Source organism: Heterocephalus glaber, unplaced genomic scaffold, assembly GCF_053883595.1.
Source record: "Heterocephalus glaber isolate CG9 unplaced genomic scaffold, H.glaber_assembly_v1.0 deba00001586, whole genome shotgun sequence".
Classification (NCBI taxonomy): domain Eukaryota; kingdom Metazoa; phylum Chordata; class Mammalia; order Rodentia; family Bathyergidae; genus Heterocephalus; species Heterocephalus glaber.
In genome coordinates, this window is record NW_028258364.1 from 157,194 (window position 1) to 182,023 (window position 24,830).

Sequence of the window (24,830 nt, forward strand, 5' to 3'; positions counted from 1 at the left end):
AGATATGATACTATTCCCTGTGATAGGCAAAATATTGGCTCCCATAGCCTTCCTCGTCCTAATCCTGGAACCTCTGAGTATGTTACCTTAAAAGGCAATAGGAAAATGGCAGATTCAATAAAGTTAAGAATTGAGATGGGAAGATGATCCTGAATCATCTGGGTGGGTCCAAAGTATTCACAAGGCCCTTGCAGGGGGAAAAAGAAAGCAGTGGGGTCAGATTGAAAGAGAGAATTGAGGATGCTGTACTGCAGATTTGAAAGATGGAAAAAGGCATCAACACACAAGCAACCTGTGGAAGCTGGGAAAGATAAGAGATTAGATTCTTTGAGACTCCTCACAAGAACACGGCCCTGCAGACACCTGGATTTCAGCCAGTAAGAACTATTTTGGACTCTGATCTCCAAAACTATAATATATTTGTGTTGTTTTAAGCCACAAAATTTAAGTTGATTTTTGTAGCAGCAATAAAAAAACTAATATATTCCATTAAACTATTAAACAGTCCCTCATTTTTCCATTCCTTTTTCCACTTTCTCTCACCACATACACTATTTTGTTTCACCACACAAATACACACTTCCTTTGAAGTTCCTGATATCTCATTTCTAATTGTCTTCTCCCTTTGGTCCATCTTTGATATTTAAACTAAATTTATCTTCTTGGGACACTGTTTAGCATATACAGATCATTTCATTTCTCAAAAAATTTTAATGGCTTCAACTATCTATTGAATTAAAAAGAAAGATGTCCTAACATTCCCCACCCTCAACTTGAACTGTAACCACTTATGTAGGCCTTTGAGTTAGAATATTACAAACAAATGTGCTTTGTTCAAATCACTCGTTAAAGTATTACCTTCTACTGCCTCTATAGAAGCTGAGCTTCCAAAGAGCCTTCCTTTCAAATCTACCCCTCTGAAATTCTCTGTGGCAGCTGTGTTTGCCATCCATCTGGCAATGAAGTATTCTCCTTTTTAACCTCATTTTCTCTGCTCATATCCTGACTCTCCAATTAGATTTTCTATGGACATGATTTATATCTTATGCCTTACGGAATCATCAATACTTTGCATTGTTCCAAATGCACTGAAGACTTGAGAGATATTTGTTGTTAATAATGGAAGAATTGTCAGAGATGAAATTTTATGGTGATGCATTTATCAGATAATTCACATTCCAATACAGTGAATTACATTTTTCATTTTTGTTTTCTACCCTTTGCTCAATAGTAACAGATCTGCACACATCTGAGAACTTCATATGACAGTGAGAAGTTCATGTTCTGAAGCCTGTAGCCATGGAATTGCAACTTAGAGGCTGGGAGAGGGAGACTTTGGGATTTTGGAAGAGGGATTAAGTAAACAATTCTTAACTTTTTTCGACAATTAAAAAAGTATGGAAAGATCACAGACAAAAAGACAGTAAGCACCCATGTCTTTGTCATCTGAAACAGGGACAATGCAGGGCCTCACCTCCAGTGTTTCAGATTCAGTATATCAGGGTTTGGGCCTAGGAATTGTATTTCCACAAGTTTTTAAGCTGTGCCTCTGGTCCAGGGACAAAAGATATTTTTAGAACCACTGACACACAATTACTAAATGTATATCACTGTACTTGGTGATTTCCTTATTATTATTGAATTAAGATAAAATTAAATTATATTTTCCTTTTCCAGTCTCTTTCTTTTCCCTCTTGTCCCACCTCCCAAGAGTCAACCTTGTTCATTATACTCTTATCAAATATATATATATCTATAAACAACACATAGCATGTCCATCTTTCTAAAAGATTATGAAAATAAAATCCTATAATATGCACTATTTTTCAACTTGATTGTATTCAACGTTGCTTTTTTAGATCAAATGATATAGATCTGGTTCATTCATTTTACACACAATATTGTAGTTCCTACCAAATTTTAATTCATTCCATACCAAAATGATAGCTGTTTTAGTTGTTGGCGGTATTTTGCTATAACAAACAATTTATAATGAGTATCTTTCTATGGGTTTCCTTATGCACATATACAAGAGCCTCACTGTAGTTAATTATCCAAACAGATTGCAGAAATTAATAGTTTTAATAGTAAACGGTAAGAGTTTCTGTTAACCTCTTACCCTCACCAGCACCTCAGGCTTTTTTAATATTTGCCAATTGATGGCTATAAAACTATCTCTCATTGTTGTTTTAATTTGAATTTTCCTGATTTCTAGAAAAGATGAACATCTTTATTGGCTACATTGGTTTCCTCTTCTGTGTTGTCTATGTGAGTCTGTGCTAATTTTGACTTTTTATTTGTTTTTGTTGGTTTGTTTTTGGATCATTGGGCATTTATGAACAGATTTGAGAGGCAAAGATGTGATATTCCTTTAAATGTTCAGCAAGATTAATTTTATTTAATTGCAATCTCTTTTATTCACTTGTTTGTGCATCCTCCACACATACCTACTAATTTATCTCAAGAGAAGGTTTATGACATCTCGTTGTCAGACAAGTCGAGTATGAATAGAAGAGAAGGATACTTTTGGTTTACTCTCACAGCCTAGGTGGCTAGGAACAGGCGGCCAAGTGGAACAAAAGCTTCTAGGAAGTTGAAAGATGTGCAAAGCAATACGGGTAAAAGTAATTGGCATCAGATAAATATAATCCATGCCAGTTTCCAGCAGCGTTAATACATCTCTTTCTAGCCAAACACACAACAATTCATATGCTAAATAGTTTGCCTAAAAAAAGACAGTGAGCCTGCCATATGACAGCTATTTTCCATCTGTTAACTCATTTCTTTAATCTTTACCATGATCTCATAAGTAGATATTATTATTCCTGTTTTATCACAGGGTAAGCCGATGTTCAGACAAATTATGGAAATAGTTCAATAATGTACAAACTAAGATATGTTCTTCAGGTCTGACTGCAAAGCCTACATTATTTTTACTACTACTTCCATCCCACCCAACCCCACGCTGGAAAAAGGGAAAGCAGCAGTAGTATAAAACACAAATTCTTAAGGACTACAAAAGTGTGATTGAAAGATAATTTTTGAGTGTTTAAATTTTTAAAAACTTATTACATTTTCAAGAACAATGGGGTAAGTGTGTTCAAAGTGAGGGAGACTATTTTGAGGAAGATTAATAGCAATCTGTCTTTTACTGTAATGCTTTTTAAATTTAAACATTCACTGTATTTTATGGCCACCTCTCATTGATCAAATATTTATGGCAATTTCCGTCAAATACAAACATCACAAGTGACCGCATCCATATTACTCACGGGATCTAGCACTGTGCAACTTCTGGCTCCTCCCCACAGTTAAAATGACCATGACAGGTAAATGTTATAAATCCATTCAGGACATCTAGGCAGCCATGGCAGCACAACTAAAGCTACTCAGGAAAAAGGACTTCCAAAACTGCTTCAGAAAGTGGCAACAGCAGTGGGATAAGTGTGTTCAAAGCAAGGGGGAATATTTTAAAGGGGATTAATGACAGTGTGTCTTTTACTGAAATAATTTTCAAAAACTTAAACCTTCACTGTATTTTTTTATCACAGCTTGTATTTTTATAAATTAAAAGACTCCCAAAGACCAAAGGTTCCTGTACATATTAATGTTTTGCCTTTGGATTCCATCAGTATGCTTATGTCAATGCACATTTTTATAAAAGGGAATGGACCAATTTCAAAATTATAACTTTAAGAAACAAAGACACACCTAAAATGGCTATTAAAAGATGTTTTCTTTGACTTGGATTATAAATCTTGTGGCAAGGTTTTATAGCCAGGAACCACTTACACATTTAAAAAAAATCTTATGTATCAAGGAAAAACGAATAATAAATGTGGTCTCAAAAAATAAATAGATACTATAAGAAAAAGCAAAACTAAATCACTGTGATAAATACCAGGACAATGTTGCCTGTAGGTGGTCAGATTCACTGGGGTATTAAGTCAATGGCGTATATACCTTGTCAAAATTCATTAAATTGTGTATTGAGATCTGTGTACTTCCCTTTATGTATGTTTTCTCTTAGTTAAAAAAAAGTATTTAAAGAAGTGAATTTGTAAGTGCTCCAGGTATGTGAGTCAGAGGCCAGGCGCTGGGTGCCCTGCTGTCTGGAGAATGGTAAAGCAGGCTGAGGTCCTGACCCTTTGCTGGGTGGTATTGGGCAGGATGGATGCTCCCAATGGGTCCAGGGAGTGAGCAGCTGTCCTGCCCAGCAACATTCTGCAATGGGAATACAGCTAACCTGAGACTGGGTTCTTTCCACACAGTGGATACTTGGCATAAGTCTTGATTTGTGTTTATTCTCATCCTTTTTCATAGAAGAAAATTCGTCCTCCCTGCCAAATACTACATCATAGGAACCTTCTGCTTTCTTATTTAGACCTTTCTGTCCCTTGGGATAAAGATTCAGTCCTGAGACAGAATAGCACATAGCCACTGTGAACAAAGTCTCCTCCTGTGCCCTTTTAAAATGGCCGGAGATACAAATTACATAGCAGAAAAGAGCCTGCTGTCTTTCCCATGGCACGGCATGTTCAGTGTTTATTGCTGTTGTTTAACTTTCCATTCCTCCATTTGTCTGGCCTTGCAATATCCCACCCCCTCCAAGCAGGAAATGGATATTTTCCGAATCCCTACTAGGTGATGGGCCCTGTGGTAGGCACTATCACATTCTCTGTCTCAAAGGGACTTCAAAACTTCTCTGTGTGTTTGTACTTCATGTTGAAACTTTACAGGCCAGTCACACAAAGCTTAGAGGGGCAGAAAATTGCTCAAGAAAGGGGTCACTGCTGTTAATATGGGTCATTTTTGCTGAAAAGTCAGAGCTCCTTTCATACTCCGCCTCTTTGTTTAACTGGGAGGAACTCCAAAATTACAATAAAAATTGTTTATCAACATACAGCATATAAACTGTACTTTGTATCGGAACACTTCCAACACTGTTTGTACTCACCCTTTCACATGATATTTCCAAAAATGACTTCAGAGCCTTAGGTCTACTTAATAACTAAGATTTATCTTAAAGGCAGTGTCCGGTCGGCCACCAGGTGCTGGCCTGTGAAGCTTAGGCCTACCTTGGACAGTGTTACTATATCTGGGCTCTGTCAAACCAGGGACAAGTTTGTTCCAGCACTGCCTGCAACTGTAATGGGGCTGTGTCTCTACAGCCTGGTAAAATGCTGTCCTGATAAAAAGTCCTGCTAATTACAGGGTTAAAGATATGCACACAATGTGGATCTAGTACAAATGGAGAGAAATGACACAGTAACAGTGGCAAAAGCAAGTTCATGCACTGAAATATTGAAGAGATGGAACCTCATTTAAAGATGAGGCAATGTCAAAGGGGTCAAGAGAATTCCCTCTGACTAGTCAACTGAATGCTTAGCTCCATGCCCCTGGGCCTGCAGAGCTAATCCTGTCTGTAGGTAGAAAGCTAAGTGGCAGCCTCTGTCTCACTAGTGAATGCTTAGTTAGAAGTGTCACCATGAAAGAGACAGATCCTCATCCACATAGCCACACCAGGCTCCATGGAAGGAAGTAATTCACATTATTGAGAATTACAATTTGCCATTCTGGATTTTATTACTATACTCTTCCAGTTTTCAGAGACTTAGTAGCTTTCCAGGTATAACCACTAGTAAAGATAAAGAAAGGCAATTACTGCATGGAGCAGAAAATACAGCCTTAGACTAAGATGATATGGGTCTGATATGGGGCTTGACCAAGTCCATATTTCCTCATCTAAAATGTGGATGACAATATCAACAAACAAAAGCTATCATCAGTCCCCAAGCATGAAGATCCTATTCCTTGTTCTATTTATTCCACAGCCTTGGCTGAATTTCTACTTGAGAATCCTTAGTTTGTCAGCCAAGTTTGGGTACTATGCTTCAAGATGGTAAAGAAGCACACTGAAAAAGAATCATACCGTAAATTCTCAGATAAACTAGATTGCTGCATACCATAAATGAAGATTAAATGTCACCTCTTCCATGAAACATTTTTGTCTCACCTTGCTCCACGGAGCTTATGGTTTAATGAGAGGAGACAGACAACAGACAGACAAGTAAGTCAACATGTGGTGTGTCAGATGGTGACCAAGTGTCTAAGCGTTAAGGAGAAACCAGAACAAGGAAGCAAGATATTGGTTTGTATTTAACAAGGACAGCCAAAGAAAGTCCTAGTGAGGTCTCATTTGAGTAAAAGCCTAAAGATGTGGAAGTGAGCCATGTGAATAGCTGGGGGAAGAAACTTTCAGTGAAAGGGCACAGCAAGTGTAAATGCCCTGGGGCTAGAGCTTATCTGAGAAACAGCAAGGCTCCTAGTGTGCTGGGGAGGAATGAGTGAGAGTGGAGGGAGGTAAGATCAGTGGGAAAGGTCCCAGGGGCATGACGAGCTACAAATGTAGGGCCTTGGTTCTAGGGTGAGATAGAAAGCCAGTGACGGGGGAGTGATGATATCTAACATATTTTATAAACTCTAGAGTAAACTGTAGACAGTTAAAGGCTTAAAGCAACTATACCAGTTGGGGAGCTGTCATAATAATCCAAGCATTGCATAATGATGGCCTTGATCCAGGAAGTTAGCAGTGCAAGGAACAGTGATAGAAAGTAAAGCCAACAATGTATGGTGACAAACTGATTATCCACTGTGAGAGAAAGAAGTCAAGCATGGCGCTGGCAAATTTAGCCTTTATGGCTGGAATGACAGACTGTTAACAGAGATGGGGATGAGTCTGGTGGATGGAACAGGTTTGTGGGAGAAAGATGAGTTTGGTTTTGGATCTGAGTTCAAGAAGACAGGCATAGATGAACAGAGTGAGGAGCTAAACAGATGAGTTTAAACCGAAGACATAGGTACAGCTCCAATATCAATTTGCTTAGCTTGTAAATGGTGTTTCATGTTTCAAGCTACGAAAGCAGACAAAATCTTGAAAGGAATGAGTGAAGTCATAGAAAAAAGACCAAGGCTGGGCCATTAGCACTGTTGTAATGAGCAGGCACCCATTGAGGAGACAAAAAGAAGTTGTCAGAATATAGGAGGAAAACAGGAGTCCAAGGTCCTAGGAAGCATTAGAAAAAATGTGCCCTGTTGGAAGAAGTGACCACCAACCAAGTTAGCATGCTGCTGGCAGGCTGGGAAACAATCACTACATCTTGTCCAAGGGAAGTCACTGGGGCCTTGCCAGGAGCAGTTTCCTAGTGAAGGTGAAGCCCTGAGTGGGAAATGTTCCAGAGAGAATGGAAAGAAATGGAAGCGGTAAAAATGGACTGGACAGCTCTTTCACAGAGTTTCGTTCTGACAGTGGTCAGAGGAAAGAACTGGGCTCTGAGAGACAGGTGCTCTGGGGGATGTAGAGCTTTTGTTTTAAGATGGGAGAGACAGCCACTTATTTGGGTGCTGATGAACAGATTGGGTAGAGAGGGAAACTGCAAGGAAGAATCAGCTGCCAGCCACGTCTGAAACTGTGAGCCGGGAGACAGTCTGCTACGGGGGTGGGTTACTGACTGAGTGAGGCTCATCCCCAGGAGGCAAAAGAGAAAGAAGAGGACCTGTGGCCCAGGAGCAGGGGCAAGACTTGGGGGGAGCCCTTCTAATTGCTTTATCTTCTCCTGAGAGAGTATGCAAGGCCATCAGCTGATAGGAGGAGATTTGAGGAGAGAGGAGAAAGTTGTAAAACAAAATTGTTTTAAAAGAAAGCTAATTTCTGTTTATCATCAACTGGTTGCATATTTTAGGGCTACCACAGATATCTCCCCTAATAACTTAAGAACCTCTAATGTATTTTAGAGTCTTCCTTCTTTATTGTTCCTCTATCATATCAGTTACTCAAGCTGCCAAGCAGAAGTAACAAATCTACTCTCTTTGTTTCTTCCTCCCAAGCCTTGGCCCATCTTGCCTCTGGATTACTGTAAAAACCTTGCAAGCATTTAAAAAAAAACATTTCTGGGGCTATTTATTTACTTATTTTTAGAACACCTGTCGTGTGGTACATTCACAGGGGCTCCAGCTCCTTCCCATTGGTTCTCACAGTGTTCTTTTAGTAGAGCAGGCTGGTACTTTAGCTGAGCCCAGATACCTTTCTCTTTGGCTTCTTTTTTTTCTGAGTATTTTTCCCTTCACACATTTCAGAAAGTTGTCTTGGCTCTTAGACGATATGCTCAATGGGTACATTAATCTCTTGGCAAGAATCTTGCCTTAATTTGCTTGTTTACAACAGTGCCAGCAGCATGCTGCTGGGTAACACTGAGGACTCTTCCAATTTTTCCATGGTAATTTTTTTCCCTTTTGTATTAGCATATGTTTGTGAAACATAAGTGGGAATTGGTAATACACATATGTCATCTTGATCTTTTTTATTTCCCTTCCCTCCCATCCTCCCTGCCGCCTATCCCTCCCATCCACAGACCCTTTCCCAAATCCAAAGTCCATTTCCCTGTTTCCTACAATCTATATTTGCAAGGCCTTCCTTTTAGAACAGCATCCATTCTCTGGATGTTTATAACATCACCTTTCATATAGATTCACATGTATGTGGTCAAAGGAACAACTCTATGTTTTCTAAAACACCAAAAACAAACACGGGGTGACCCTCTCCTTTCCTCTGTGGTTTCCACTTTGGTGAATTATTCAAAGATAGTGGCTCCTGCCAAAAGCCCTTATCACCTTTCCTGCCCCTAGAAACAGTACATGAAAAAATACGGAAAATATTTATCAAAACCTATCAAGTGTCAAGTTATCAGCTATGGACTAGATAGTAAACAAAATAAAATACATGTATTTAATGCTCTGGCCACACAGATCTTTAATAGCAAATGTTTCCTGGCCTTTAAAAAAATCAGCACCTGTTTGCCTAGTCATAGAAGGCTCTTCATGATCTGGCCTCTGCCTACCTGTATGGCCTCATTTGCAAACACTCCCTTCTCCCAGTTGATACTCAAGCAAACACTGTACCAAAGTAACATTTGTCTCTACTGTATTTGGAACATGAACAGAGGAAGAAAACAACAGAGCAGAAAATATAATAAAAGAATACTAAAGAGCATTCCTGTGGCATTAAGCATTACATGCAGTTAATCCCATCCAGAACCGTATTCGTGCTGTAACAGTGTAAATGTCTTTTAATCCCTCAATCATGGGCCACCGTAGACATCTTCCTCTTTTTCTCTACAGCCTTCCTCTTTTAATTCTCTGCTTCCTCTTTTCCCATTGACTCACAAACCAATTTTGAATATCAACTCGACCCTTTTGTAAACCCAGTCTATGTTGCCTCTGATGGCTCACATAATGATTTAGTGCATGTGAGGATGAAAAAACAATGATCTTATTTTTTTTTAATTAACAAGCAAAGTTTCTCTTATTATCTGGGCAGTTTTAAAAATTGCTTTATGTGTTATATATAATAAATAATAACATCATACTACTTCTGGTGGATTTAAAATATCTCCAGAAATTCTTTGATACGACTCCTCAGGATGTAGAGCCTAATTCCCCTTTCTTGGAGTTTGGGCAGGACTCAACTTCTTGTTTCTGAAGAACAGAGCACTGCTAAGGTTCGGGTGGTATACGACCTTGGAGACCAGATCATACAAGGCACTGTTGCATCCTCCTTGCTTATTCTGCTTTGGATTGCTCACTCTGGGGAAATTAGCTGCTGTGTGCTGAGGACACTGACCAACTTATAGAGAGGTCCACACAGCAAGAAATTGAACCTCCTGCCTCTTGGAAGTGAACACTCATGCACAAATAGAGAAGTCCCTACCCACATCTGAACCAGAAATACCCAGCTTGTTAAGCCATTCCAGAATTCTTGAACCACAAAAACTAACTGTGAGATAATAAATACTTGTTTAGAATCACTTAGTATAATTTGTCAGGTTGCTGGTTATCAAATAATTTATAACAATCAAAAGATCTGAAATTCTAAATCCAGGTCATTTTCACTTTATTTCAGTAGTATGAACTGACACATAAGCAAAATTCAAAATGTTGTAATGTTACCCTTTTAAATTCTTTAATTTAAATTGAACCTGGATTACTAATTTTCACTCTATGAGAAACAAGAAGTGATTTTCAGATAAGGTATGAACATAAAACTTTACATAATGCAGATATTGACAGTAATTGAATTTAAAAGGAATGTAAATTATTTAACACTCCATAAAGCATTTTATCTATGTAATTTTAGCTTTCCAATGATTGTAGTGCTTTCATGTGTATCTATAGAGAGCAACAATTTCATTGACAACTACCTTAGCTCTTTAAGAATGTGTGAAAACATGGAAATTATTTAGTAGTCAAAATCCATCCAGGGTATAATTATGCAGTGTTGGGTCAGATATTGTACAAAGACATTTTTTATGCTTATCTGCAACTGGTTTCAGATATCTAATATTCATTATTCAGTTATTATGTAAAATTTATCAAAATTAAATTTATAAATAATCTATTAATTTAAAAATGTAATGCATTGCAACAAGTATTAGAATGCTTAGCCTGAACAGAGCAATGAAGATAAGCCTGTTCTTGAATGAATAAAACATTCAGTATTCAGTATGAATGAAATTTTCTGAGCATTGAAAACAAGATATTTGGATACATAGTGCCAGCTAATCTCAGGCTTTTATTCACCCTTTCTTCTTCCTGGTCCCACAGTGGAGACTCAGGGATTTCACCTATTAGCACTGTTTTTCACCTGTTTTTAAGTTTTTAAGTGTTTTTTGCCTTAGGGAAGTGGCTAATTTCTTCTTTGTAAAATACACTTGTTTATTATTTAAAGGGCAATGTGGAAAAAGCTAAAGAAAGGCTCATCACCACCACGACATTAAGTCCAGAACAAAAAAACTGTGTGGAGCACTTCTGTTTTGTTTCTAAAACAAAGCTGCAAGAAAGAGTACTGCCTGGGAACAAATACAATTTATAAGCTATTAAAAATGTAACAGTCAATTCTTTAAGACTGAAATAATTCTAGATCAGCTGAGTCTACTGCTACTCTGCTTATTTTTGTAGTCATATTTTCACCTATTTTGACTAAGAATTGAAGGATTACACATGCATAACATTCATTCGCACCAAGTTCACCTGCCAAATTTAAAACAGCACCAGTGAACTCTGTGGGCCTCGACCACAGGCCAGGGTCTCTCTGTCTCCACCCTCCGTGGAGAGCAAACTTCCATCCTGGGAGCGCATGCTTCCTCCCTTAAGCCTGTGGTCAAACACAGGAGCAAACACAGAATTCAGCTTTCCTTCTCCCATAGTAGATACCAATCCAGTGTTGCCTCTCAACTCAAGTATTGATTATCAGACTCATTTAAGATTTAACTTGTTCCCTTGCATGAATATTAAATTTTTGGTGTACAAGATCTACCTCTCCAAACTAAAAGAAATTAAAAGCAAGTATTCTCCTTGCTTCACTTTTTAAAAAATGTCTTTACTGCCTAGACCATTGCTCTACATATTTCAATGATTCAAGAATTACTAGTCAAAATAAGATGCTTTAGAGAAAAGTAAACAGGATTATTTTTAAATGAGATAAAGTCATAAAGCTTCAATTTTAGAAAACATTTACTTTTGTAAATTGTGGTTGGAATTACACATCCTATCACATTTGTGCCTTATTTTGTAATATTTTTGGAGGCATTAAATGGCTTTTGATTCATCAAAGTATCTATCTCATATAATTCTCATAAACATTAGCTGATACTTTAAAAAATATTTTCAGATTTTTCTTAAAAGGAAAATATACCTAACTAGATATTTAATTACTATGCTCCACCATCACGTTGTAAAGAATTTATCATAAATCTTCCACTGAAACTATCATATTTGCATTAAGGAATGCAAGTATATTATGAAGTATGATGAAATAAAATGATATGATAAAAATGAGGAGAGCTCTGATTCCAAATTGGATTTCTACCTGAAGTTAATATTCAACCACAGTGTTCCAGCCTCAGCTGAAAGACACTGTTGGACAGAATCTCCAGCTCAGATCAATAAGAAATCATCAGAGCTTGCATTATTTGATAATGTCCTTTCTTGTGCCTTTTTCTGCTTCTCCCCGAAAGGTCTATTGAGAAAAAAAGCAGTAGGCCACAAGACAAATAAGACTTTCTGTGTAAGTTATATCCAGGGTTGGTTACATTGCTGCAGTCCCTATAAATAAAAAAGAACACTCATCCCTACCATGTCACAACAGGCGGATACTTTGGGGGAGGACAGTGTTTCAAAAATAGGTCATCTGAGCTAGAGTGAAAGAGTTGAATTTCCCTGTACTTCTTTACTAAACATAAAAGAATTGTCTGGTTATAGAATTAACTAATGTAAGTGAAAAAAATATAAACTGGTCCATGTCTGTAGGTCTGAGAGAAGTTTAACAGCAGTCCTAAAAATCCACATACTGGCTGCACTTTTTTTTCATTATGCTTCATGTGGATACCAGAGTTCTTCTCTGGAGTACACTGACCCAGATTAGTATGAAACATGTTCCTGTAACTTTTCTGTCCTGGTAAAATTTTTCTCGTGATTCCTCTTAAGATGTTGCAGAAGATGTGATGATGATATCGCTCTGTCTCTGTCTCTGTCACACACACACACACACACACACCCTCATGCGCAGTTTTCAAAAGGGTCTGCACAGCAGTCTGAACACTAACACTGAGAAGCCACCAGAAGTTAGCCAGGTCTCCTGGTTGTGGCCACGTGAACACATCAGTCACTTTACTCTCTCCACCTGCCAAAGCAACAATCATTTAAAAGGGAGGAAAGCAGAGCCCTCATCCCTGGCAGAATTTGTAAAAAGCCTCTTGTCCAAATTATGACCTTTTAGTCCAATTGCTTAGATTTGAAAGTCAGCTTTGACAGTATTTAGTTATGTGACTTTGAACAAGTTTCAGTCGTAATAAAATAATGACTGCTTCCTATGGTTGTTATGAAGATTAAACCAATTCATATCTTCGAGGTCCTTAGAATGCTTTCTACAGGACCTGCTCAATAAATACCACAGTAACTTTTCCACACATAAAGCAGTTATTTCTAAAGTGATATCCAAAGTTCTACTCCATAACCCCAAACCACTCTCTCATACATACCCTGGACTGGCTCTCTTCTCTCCCTTAATTTTTCCTTTTGTCTTTATTCATTTCCTCTACTTAGTAGCTCTTTGACCTTTTCAAAATAAATTATTTTAACCTCCCTAAGCTTCTCTAGTTTTGTTTTTGTTTTTTCACTTTGCCCATTAACCCCAGACTCTCAGGCAGGGGGAGGAAGAGTGCAAAAACATACCCTTTATGATTTTTTCCCCAAAGATCTACTGTTGTTGGGAGCAATGCTGCATAATTCTAGGGAAAAATCATTTGGTTAGCCTAGTTCTCTTGCCTACAGCCCAGCTACAGAATAACTGTCACAACTGAGACTTCAGTGATCCAGTGATGCTGTGATTCTCCAGGACAAGAAGCATCCTGGGAGCTGAAAACATCCTGGGAGAACAAACATCTGCTCAGTTCCTCGTTGTTCTTGGACTGTTAACATCTTGTTTACCCAAGATGTACTGAACTCTCTGCAAGCCTTTTGTTACACCTTGTTTATCCCAATGGGAACTACTGAACTCTTCTGCAAGTCATTTGTTACATTTGTTTCTCCGGATGTACTGAATAAAAGGTGCAGTAAGCTGGGGGCTTTTGTCTTTGCTGCCCAGAGCAGCACTGATCAGACCCAAAGCTGAGCTTCTTCTCAGTCTCATTTTTCTACCTTTCCTGTAATTCGCTGTGTGCTTCCGTGGCCCGCAGGAGACCAGGACTCACTGCAGAGGTTCTGGTAACGTCCCCTTTCCCTGTTCCCTACATTCTGTCACAGAAGTTTAGGAAGGGTTGTGAGCCCTATTTTGACACAGCTCTGCTATATCTATTACACTTAAGTGTATGACATAAATAAAAAGAACTTCTGAAAAAATTTTAATTAGCTGAAATATTTCACAAGAAGATGCAAAAACAAAATGTAGATATTTCAGTGAATCTTAAAAATCTTTCCAAATTTTCTGCTCTGTGTCACAGTTCAAGTTTTAGAATTTAATATGACTCTACTCCATTCAAGCAGCTTTTCAAAGCTGGCCTTCCTGTGTTGGGAAACCTCTGTCACTAAAAGGTATCAAGGTGTTCTATAACCAATCAGTAAATAGTAATTCAATAACCATAGTTCTTTTTATGTTCTCAGGTATGTAGTTGGAATGGGACCTGGCTTACTCAGTACAGTTGAACTTAACACAAAGATAAGAAGACTCCAGATGTATTTAACTTCACTCATGAGAAAAAGAGTGTAAAGCATTTTTCTTTTAATTTTAACACTTGTTAGAGGATAATGAATAGACTAGTTAAGTCAGGGGCTGTGAGAGTTATTATTTGTTTCCAGCTGGCTGATTATAGTGTGGCTAACAACATCTCTGTAAAACTCTTTCATTCCTTGTCTTTCTTAAAAACTTTGCTAGTTCTGTCTCCTTTTCAAAAATACTAGGGGGAATTTACTGACCACTTCCAGTGTGCCAGGAACACGGATAGGCCCTCTACACTCATGAATGAGTTTTATCCTCCCAACAAGCCCTTTTCTTACCCCTGTTCTGCAGATGAAGAAAGTGAAGCTCAAAGAGATTAACCAGTTCTATCCTGGTTAGTCATCAAGGAAGTGGTTAAAATGGGATTCAATCCCAGAGCAAACAATCTTCACAACTACTCTCGAAAACCTCACTGGAACTCTACATTTTGATTTTGAAAATTTCATGAGAGAAAAAGAAGAGTTGTGTGTGCATACAAAGCAAAAACTGCCCTGAGTATGTTTACATAGCTAAAATTTAGAGATAATTCTGGAAGTCATATACTGCGTCTTGTTATTGCCCTTGATTCCTGCTCAGTCAAGTTACTTTTTTATACAACAGCCATGCTGAGAGTCTATCTACTTTTCTGTTTCTCTTCATTCCTTTCTCCTGAAGAAGTAATTCTCACAGGAAATAACTGCAGACTGGCCCACGAAAATATGGGAAAAGAGGCAGCAAGAGGAGAACAGAGAGGGTCAGCAATACATTTAAAAAGCTATGTTTTGGAAACTCTCTCTTGATTAAAGTGACTAAGTCTCCAGTGAAGTCACCAAAGGGATTTTTTTTTTAATCTCATGGAATGCTTGGTGTGAGTGAACATTTTTGGAAATCAGTGAAGAGCCCAAGCTTCTTATCAAGTTGTCAGAGGGCAAAACAGAGGCAGTAAGAAAGGGCAGAAAGGCACAGGGAAGGACAAGAGAAAGCTCAGGAACCCAACCAAACTCTGAGGGAGAACTTTGGACTCCTGGGTAACTGCAACTGAGCCCACTTTAATCAGATCTGTATTCTTGTAATCAAATTTAAGTCTTCCCCTCTACAGTGGCTAGAATCAAGGATGTTAAACAACTCAACTTCTCTTATTTTGCTACTCTGGTAGTAAGAAAGTAAGTAGAAAGTACTTCTACATTCTCTACTCTCATAAGAATGTAATATGAGATAGCCACTTTAGATGTGAGTTTGGAAATTTTCCAGAAGATTAAACATATATCTGCCATACAACCTAGCAATTACCCTACTATATATTTACCCAAGAGAAATGGAAACACAAGTCCACACAAAAATCTGCATGCAGACATTATAGCAGCTTTTATCAGAATAGAGAGAAACTAGAAAGCTCCAAATGTCTATCAACTGCTGAGTGGATAAACCACTGTAATATAGATCCATACCATGAAATAAATCATTTAGCAATAGAAAGGGTGCACTAATGATACACACAACAATGTGGGTGAGTCTCACAAGCATTGTGCTACGAGAAAGAAGCTAGATACAAAAGACCACAGACTACATGGTTTCACTTATGTAGCATTCTAAACAAAACAAAACAAAACAAAAAATAGTGACAAAGGGAGCTGAGGGACATCTGAGGTGACAGAAATGTTCTGTGTCTTATTGAAGTGGGGTCACATGACTCTATATACATTTATCAAAACTCATCCATTGTCCACTTATGAGCTGTCTTCAAAAAATATAGTGACTGTTTAAGTTACAGTAAGACATATTTGCCATTAATCATAAATGTATCTAGTGCAATGTCATAATTACCTCCATGTCCTCAAACAATTCAAAACATTTACCTTTCCTGGTCACCTGCATTTAGGGGAATAGCTAGAAGTTACATGGTACAAGATCTGGTAAATAAGGTAGATGAAGAGCACCATGTTTATATGAACCTGCCTTTCCATTGGATGGCACTCAACAGTAGCCTTCTCTATAATTTTGATCACACTTTGAAAAGACATTCATGAAAGAGGACTCCAAGAATTGCTTCAGAATGTGGCAAGAACAATAGAATAAGTGTATTTGAAGTGAAGGGTGATATTTTGAGGGGGATAAATGGCATTGTGTCTTTTACTGTAAGACATTTTTAAAATGTAAAATTCACTGTATATTTTGATCTCACCTCAATCTGTGGAATTTTCAGAATGTCTCTGTATTTCTTCTCTATTGCCAAGGCAAGGAACACAAGGTTTTACCATGATAATATTGAGACCTAGAGGAATGAGATGTGGTGGGAGACAGCTGGAACTGGGTAGATATAGTACTTTCATAACATACCTGCTACAAGGCAAGATGAACAGAACTGTGATTTGAGGACCCCAGACATCATCAATCTGGTACTTGTTAGAAAAGAATCTCATGTTCCATCTAAATCTACTGAATTCAGAATCTGTGTCTGAACAAGGTCTCCAGGTGATTCCTATGCACTTTAAGGTCTTATAAGCACTGATTTAGAAAGCCATGTTTTAGGAAAATTCCCAGGGCAGGGATATGCAAGGTGCACTGAGTGGAAACTGCCTGAAAGTCTGGAAAGTCTTATAAGAACATTTAAAAAGTTCAGGCATTGCTTTAAGATCTGAATTATGGTGCGGGGAGAGCAAATGAAAAAGAAAGAAACTGAAATGGGAAGCGCTAATTGGAAAAAAAAAATCAATGGAATCTGGTAGCAGAGTGGATGGAGAAGGGTACAGAAGGATGTCAGAATATAAATCAATTATAGATGCTCCTTGACTTATGATGGGGTGTTGCCCCCCAAACCCCAGCCAACACCAAAAATACCCTAAGTGGAAAATGCACACACCTAATCTACAAACATCCTCGCTTGGCAACACAGTGCACTCCAAGACACCACTTGCTCACCCTCCAGACTGGGCTCGCTGGGGACTCTCAGATGCTGCTGCCACCCAGCATCATGAGAGAGAGTTGTCTACTGCATATCACTAGCCGAGAAAAAGATCAAACTCAAAAATTCAAAATAGACTTTCTACTGGTGTATTGCTTTTGCACCTCCAAAAAGTAAAAATACAAAAACAAAAACACCTCAAACCATTGAAAGTTGGGGACCATCTGCATTTCTAATACAACTGGAAGTGGTTCCTGAACTTGGGCATAAATTATTGTCATCACATGGGAACTTGAGGCAACACCGAGCCTGGGATCCAATCCCAGAGATGGTGATTTAAGGCTGAGCATTAAATTAGAATTTTTAAATGCTTCCCAGGTGATTCTAGGTGATTGTAGTATGGCTAAGAACTATAAATCTTAAATATTTTCTTTTGGTACTGGGGAACCAACTTGGGACCTTGCACTTTTGAGGCAGGTGGCGGCACCATTGAGCTAAATCTCTGGCCCCAAAAACTATAACTCTTACAGTCTATTTGCTTTCACTAAGAGTAGTGATTCTCAACGTTGGTTATACTTTATAATTATTTGAGAGAGCTTTAAATACATGACAGCATTCTGATCCGATCCTTAGATATTCTAAATTAATTAGTATTGATGTTTAAGTTTAATGCCACCTTGCCTGGGTTCAGGGATATCCAGGCTCCTGGAAAATGTTATTTCAGGGTGGGTCTGTGAAGGCAGTTGAGGAAGGAAACAGCATTTGCCAGTAGAGAGAGGAAATGATCCTCTGATGGGCAGGCATTATCCAATTATCCAATCTATTCAGTACCAGGATAGAACAAAAAGGCAGAGGAACAGAAAAAGTTCCCTCTCTTTTAAAGTGGAGATGTCTATTTTTCCCTCCCACCTCAACGTCAGAACCCTGGTTCTTGGGCCTTTGCACCCTTGAACCCAGTTGCTGCTTGGATGCCAGCAGTTCCTCAGTTTCTCAGACTTGAGGGCTCGAAATAAAATTACACCACCCAGTTTCCTGGTTCTTCAGATTGAAAACAGAATATCATACAGGGAATTCCCATAATAAATCCCCTCATATATTTATACACATCCTCTGAGATCTAATTCTCTGGAGAACCCTAATACAACTGGTAATTTATTAGAATTCCCCAGTTGGTCATAATGTGCAGTCAGAGTTGAGAATGCAAATTCATTCAGTTTAATTGATATTTTATTAATTATTTTATCTCAAATAAGTGTAAAATGAAGAAGGAACTCAGTAGTAGCAGAATCTAAATCTTCTAATTAGATGAAATAGAAATGAAGATATTTTCATTTTGTTACAATTTCACACTGAAATTTACACAGTTAGAATTAGCTATCATTTCTTTTTTATGATTTTAAAATTTTTATTGTTGGTGTATGTTTATGATACATCATAATTAAGTTCATGTTGGGGCACTGGCAAATATACATATTGCATCTTGATCACATGACTTCCTCTTACTCCCACACTTCCGTTCTCCCTTTCTTGTCTCCACAAATCTAGCTCCTGGTTTCCTACCATGTCTTTTATTTTGCTCCTTATTTATATTTTCAGTTTCTCATATAAGAGAAAACGTGATACTTATCTTTGTTGGTGTTAGAGATTGAACCTAGGGCCTTCACACTGGACTACAGACTCAGTCTTTTTTATTTTTTGTGATGGGGGTCTCACTAAGCCACTAAATTACCCAGGCTAGGTTCAAACTTAGGATCCTCCTGCCTCATTCTCCAATTGGCTATAATTTCTATTTTTCAAAATTTTAGTTTGAATGCAAAGAAATCAAGTGATGATCATTACAACTGGTTGATCGTTTATAAAATGAGTCAGATACTTAAAATATAATGTGAAATAAACTGATTCTAATCACAACCATAATTATATATCTTAAAAGAATAAGGCAGGGGAATAGAGGAGGTAGGAAATGACATGCATAAAACTTGTTCTAAGACGAAGATCAGGATTCAGCCCCATAAAGTACATAAAAAAATCAAGCAGAACATTTAAATTATTTATATGCTAATTTAAAAGCCAACTAGTCATTGTAGTATGATTTCATATTATGTGCAAAGTAAAAACAATTTTTTCCAGAAAGAAAACAATATTTCCAAATGACCTTTTATAACATGAAAAATTGGCTTACCTCTTCCCTGTGATTCTTAATTGGCATACAAAGAATACTCTGGGTCTTGTAACCTGTAATTTGGTCAACTTCTGCATTGAACCGAGGATCCTAGTAATGAAAAAGAAATTTAATGCAATGACTGACCTGCACAAAGATCAATTTAATCTTTCTAATTTATTAGATTACAGAAATTTAACCTTTGACCTAAATTGTTACTCTATCAATTTTAGCATTACGAAAGGCATTAAATCATGTAAGTGCATATCATCTTTGACAAAAACACAGCTAAGGTTTTAGCAGCTATGTTTGAGGAACAAATAAAAACCCCCAAGCCAGACTTGAACAAACATTAAAAAATAAAAGACATCGAAGATATTAACTAATTAGAGAATCTGACAATTTAAGGAAAAATGGTATTTTTCAAATTTTGAGGTACAATTTGCCTGTTCCCATCTATCTCACTTCCTGATTTTACTGTCATCCTTGGAAAACAAACTCTGTTCTAAAACATTTTCTAAAAACCTACCACTTCCAAGTCACCTTTCCAGTAAATGGCTTCCTTTGTAATTGTTTTGGTTTTCCTCAGTATTCTGTACCTGAAGTAGAATCTCAAGTTTTCATAAGAATTCTTTTTGTTTGTATAAAAAAGCTGCATAGACTTAGTTTGTAAGCAATTACTTAATCTTTTGAATCTCTGCTCTTTTTTGCAAAGCACATTATAAAGAATCACAAACGACTTTCGAAATGTAAAAAGTTCTAAATGTGGGTTGCAGAAAGGTACAAGGCAATTTTCAATTGAACTTTAGATTAGGAAGATCTAAAATTAGGCTATAAACTCTATGAGTTTTAAATTAATTAGTGTATCTCCATACTTAGTTTTTGTTAAAATAAATGAGTATCACAGTTATCAAAAGTGATCATTTTAGCTTATTACCCTGTAGTGTAAAGCAAAACTTGTCAGGCAAGAGTGAAACTACAGTGAAGAAAATCAACAGATACAAATACATGATGTAAAGTTAGAAAGGAAACAGACATTCTAGAACATAAACATCTGAATGAGTGTTGCTCTCTTTAAAGCAATAGCCTTGGGAATTTACACACCCAATCTAAGAATAGCATCACTGCTCCAAAACCGTTGCATTTGGAAATCCTTCCAGAGAATATGGAATATCCACACTGGAAAATCGTCATCTTTGAAGGTCATTTCTATTTTTTCATTAAATTAGTTTAAAGTCATGCAAAGCCAAAGCTGTGAATGAAGTAGGTGATTACATTAAATTCCATCAAATGGGGTCAGAAATGAGGCCAATTTTCCCTTGAGAAGGCCAAACTTGGCTTTAAAGATATTTTCAGGAGAAAAGTTATAAAATGGTGGAAAATCAGCATAAATATTTTATATTACAAATACTACAGCATTTTTGCCTTTTCTGCAAACATACTCAAGGTTATATTAATTGAGATACACAGAAGGCCATAAATGTTTCTAGTAAAATAGTTCTTGTTTTATCTTTAGATATTTAGGAATTTTATCTTTAGATTTCAAGGAAAATAGATAGGATTCTGATAACTGATGAATTAAAGCCGCAAAAAATTACTGTCAAATAGTGAATTATTTCACAAACTAATAAGTCAAAGTGTGAATAAAAATGCACCTCCTGAAATTAACATACTAATTAATATTAGAATTACAAGGCTAGTTTATAAAGAAGAGGATTTAATCCAACTAGCTAATTAAAGCAATAATTTGACAGATGGAAATTAGTAGGACTTCATAGCTTTTTTGGTGTCAATTATTAGACTGAAATCAATAGCAACCTTGGATGTCACTCTTCATTGAAGTGAGTGGGAATGAATATACCCTTCAAATGAACTTTAAGTGAAGGGCCACCTCAGTGTTTCCTTTAATAATGTAGTCAGTGCAAAGGCAGTGAGTAAGCAGAGAACGACTCCACACTTCAGGTCCAAGACACATCAAAGAAAAACTGGAACACTATTGTTACTGCAATTATTGCTTTCACTGTTTATGAGAACATGACAGTACGAAAAAACACAGGGACTGGCTATCACTTGCAAAAACAAAGTAACTTACTGGACTCACCTCCCTCGGAAGGTAACCATAAGTCTAGACACAGACACAGACAAGAGAGGGGAAAGATACACACTTACTATGGGACACTCTGGGTTTTTGCCTTAAGTACTTTCTGTTTGGAAAGGCAGGTGCCACCCATATAGAGCAATAGTTTCAAAAAAGAACTGAAAGGAATCAACATAGAAATGCTATGTTAGGGCAGTCAGAGGAGATTGGTAGGGGAGGGCTGCAGAAGACTGAGTGGCTGTTCACTTTGGATATGTACAGATCAAAATTCTGAGAGGATTAGCAAAATTAGCTGCTGAACTCTGAAAGCTGAATAGCGATACCAGGTGGGGAAGTGTATCAGGAGTTGAGAATGCACTAAGTCCTACAGACATTCCAACTGACACAAGAAAAGGCCATTTCTTAGGAGTAAGGACTACATCTGACAGGTGAGGATACTCCTAAGACTAAATTTGAAATTGAAATACATCCACAATAACACAGTAATACTGAGCTTGAGAGGATTAAAAGGATCTGCCAGTAATTTTACTGCCTGCCAGAACAAATCTCATTCCACAGTAAAATATACATAGTGTCTAATATACAATAAAAAATTACTATACATGTGAAGAAATAGGAAAATGCAACTAACAGTGAAGAGAAAAAGTAGTAAATAGAAAATGACCACAAGATGATTCAAATGTTGGCATTAACAGACAGAGACTTTAAAGCTACTATTCCAAATGTATTTAAAGACATAAAGGAAAATCTAACAATAATAAACAGATGCGAATCTCTCCAAAGAAACAGCTAAATGGAAATTGTGGAACACAATGTATTAAATGAAAAGTTCATTGATAAGTTTAACAGCAGACTGGAAATAGCCAAAGGGGAGAGATCAGTGAATATAACAAGAAGGACCACCTATTCAGATAAAAGACTGAGAAGGGGAAAGAAAACATGAAACATTAACAGTGTTGGTGCTTTCTTGGACAATATCAAATGGTTAATATATAAAGTATGTAACTGGAGTCTCAAAGAGAATTGAGTTAAGGAATACTTAAAGATATATTACAAAAAATTTGCCAAAGTTGATGACAACTTTAAACTTACACACCTGGTGTGAAAACAATAACAGGGTGAAGCATACAAAGTGAAAATGATACAAAGAAGAGCTGAACTCTCAAGAAAAAAATGAAGACTAAAAAAAGGGGGGACTCTTAAAATGTTGAAATTAAACTACTATCAACTGAGAATTGTCTATGCAGTGAAAATAGCCTTCAAAAATAAAGGCAAAATAAAGCAATTTTAATAAACTAAAATTTCAAGGATTTGTCATGATCAGACATAAGAAGTGTTAAGGGCAGTTTTATCATCTGCAGGGAGGGATACCTACAGAATAAAGAGCTAAGAACTTGGCTTGAACACATGCAGCACTATATAAACAATAAGGAAGCCTAATTCTTCATTGTGGAGAAGTAAATACCAAGTAGAGAAAAGAAGAAAAATAATGCACTTTGAGGTGCTGCATTGAAATTGCAAGAATCAGCATAAACCCAATGTTTTAAAGATATTAAGCAGATAGACATAGAATATAGGTGTGGGTGGACATTTATACATTTTTCCTAGTTCTGGCTGCTCACACCAATAGAAATGAACACAAACCAAAAGTAATGAGCATATCTAGTTTCCATTCTTGATTTCTAAATATTCTTCCCTCCACTAAAAAGAACCAGGGCTCCTTGGCAAAAAGAATGATTGCAGAGTGGCACAGAACACGCCGAATCAGCCCGCTGCAGACAGGCAAGTCTGTGCACACCCTACCGAGGTCCCGAGTCGTGCGGAAGACACCAAATCACCCCGCTGCAGACAGGCAGGTCTGCTCATGCCCTACAGAGGTCCTGAATCGCAAGGAATATGCAGAATCAGCCTGCTGCAGACAGGCAGGTCGGTGCACGCCCTACCGAGGTCCTGAGTCGTGCGGAGGATGCCAAATCACCCCGCTGCAGACAGGCAGCCACCTGGTTCCACACTACAAAGACGCAAAGGACACCAGACCACCAGACCAAGGTACTGAGTCCCGCTGCTCCCGGCCCAGAGGTAGGGGCTTCTGAGCCACCGCTGCTCCTGGTCAAGAAGGGGCTTCCCGGTCACCATCCCTCCCACTGCTCCCAGCCCAGAGGAAAGGGCTTTTGCGCCACCTTCTGTCCTGCTGCTCCTGGCCCAGAGGAAGGGGCTTCCCGGCCACCATCCCTCCCGCTGCTCCCAGCCTACAGGAAAGGGCTTTTGGTCACCATCCCTACCGCTGCTCCCGGCCCCGTCCCACCTCACCCAGCTCAGAGGAGGTAATCCATGCAGGTGCTAACAGCCCCCCACCCCAGTCGAAATGAGAAACCACATAAATAAGTCTCAAAACCAGACTTCCAGATCACCTACAGCAACCACAAAGGGAAATGAGATGGAACACTCTGATACTCAAACACCTGGACCCACTGAGCTGGCAACAAAAGGGGATCTAGAAAAAATGAAATCAGAAATAATTTCTCAGATAACAGGAGAAATTGTGCCCCTAGTGCAAGACATGATTAATAAATCTAGAGGAGCTCAGGAACATGATGAAATCTCAACACAAGAAACAAATGGAATCCATAAAACAGATGCAAATAGATTTCCAGGACATGAAAAACTCCACTGAAAGTCTACACAGCAGAATGAGCCAATGTGAGGACAGAATTTCAGATATAGAAGATAAGATTGCAATTAGTGACCAGGAAAAGAAAAATTGCTTCAAAATTATAAGGGAACATGAGAAATCAATCCAGCAGCTGCTAGATGATGCAAAGAAGAATAATATAAGACTGATTGGGCTCAATGAAGAAACAGGAGAGACTGGAGATGACATAAAAAAATCTCTTCACAGAAATAATGGCAGAAAACTTCCCAAGCAGGGGAAAAGAGCTTGACATACAGATAAGTGAGGCACATAGGATTCCAAATAGCCTTGATCAAAAAAAATCTACACATAGGCATATAATTGTTAAGATTCCAGCAACACAACAGAAGAACAAAGTTCTCCAAGCAGTCAGAGAAAAGAAACAAATCACATACAAAGGAAAGCCCATCAGAATCACAGCAGACTTCTCCACACAAACCATCAAGGCAAGAAGAGCTTGGAGTGACATATTCCAAGCCCTAAAAGAAAACAACCTCCAACCCAGATTGATGTACCCTGCAAAACTATCTTTCAAAATGGATGGAGAAATAAGATACTTTCATGACAAAGAGCACCTTAGGAACTTCATGAATACCAAACCAGCACTCCAAATAATTTTACACAGTATCCTAGGAACAGACATTGAGGATCACAACCCCAGGAAGCAAA

General features: G+C 37.9%; 1 protein-coding gene across 1 annotated transcript in view; it reads right to left on the reverse strand.

The window, feature by feature from the left end:
• The window catches only part of Pde5a (phosphodiesterase 5A), a 144,511-nt gene that overhangs the window by 95,074 nt on the left and 24,607 nt on the right, over window positions 1-24,830 (reverse strand). Inside the window, 1 exon segment of the mRNA XM_087193237.1 lies at window positions 19,393-19,482. Coding sequence (XP_087049363.1) covers window positions 19,393-19,482 — 90 coding nt within the window.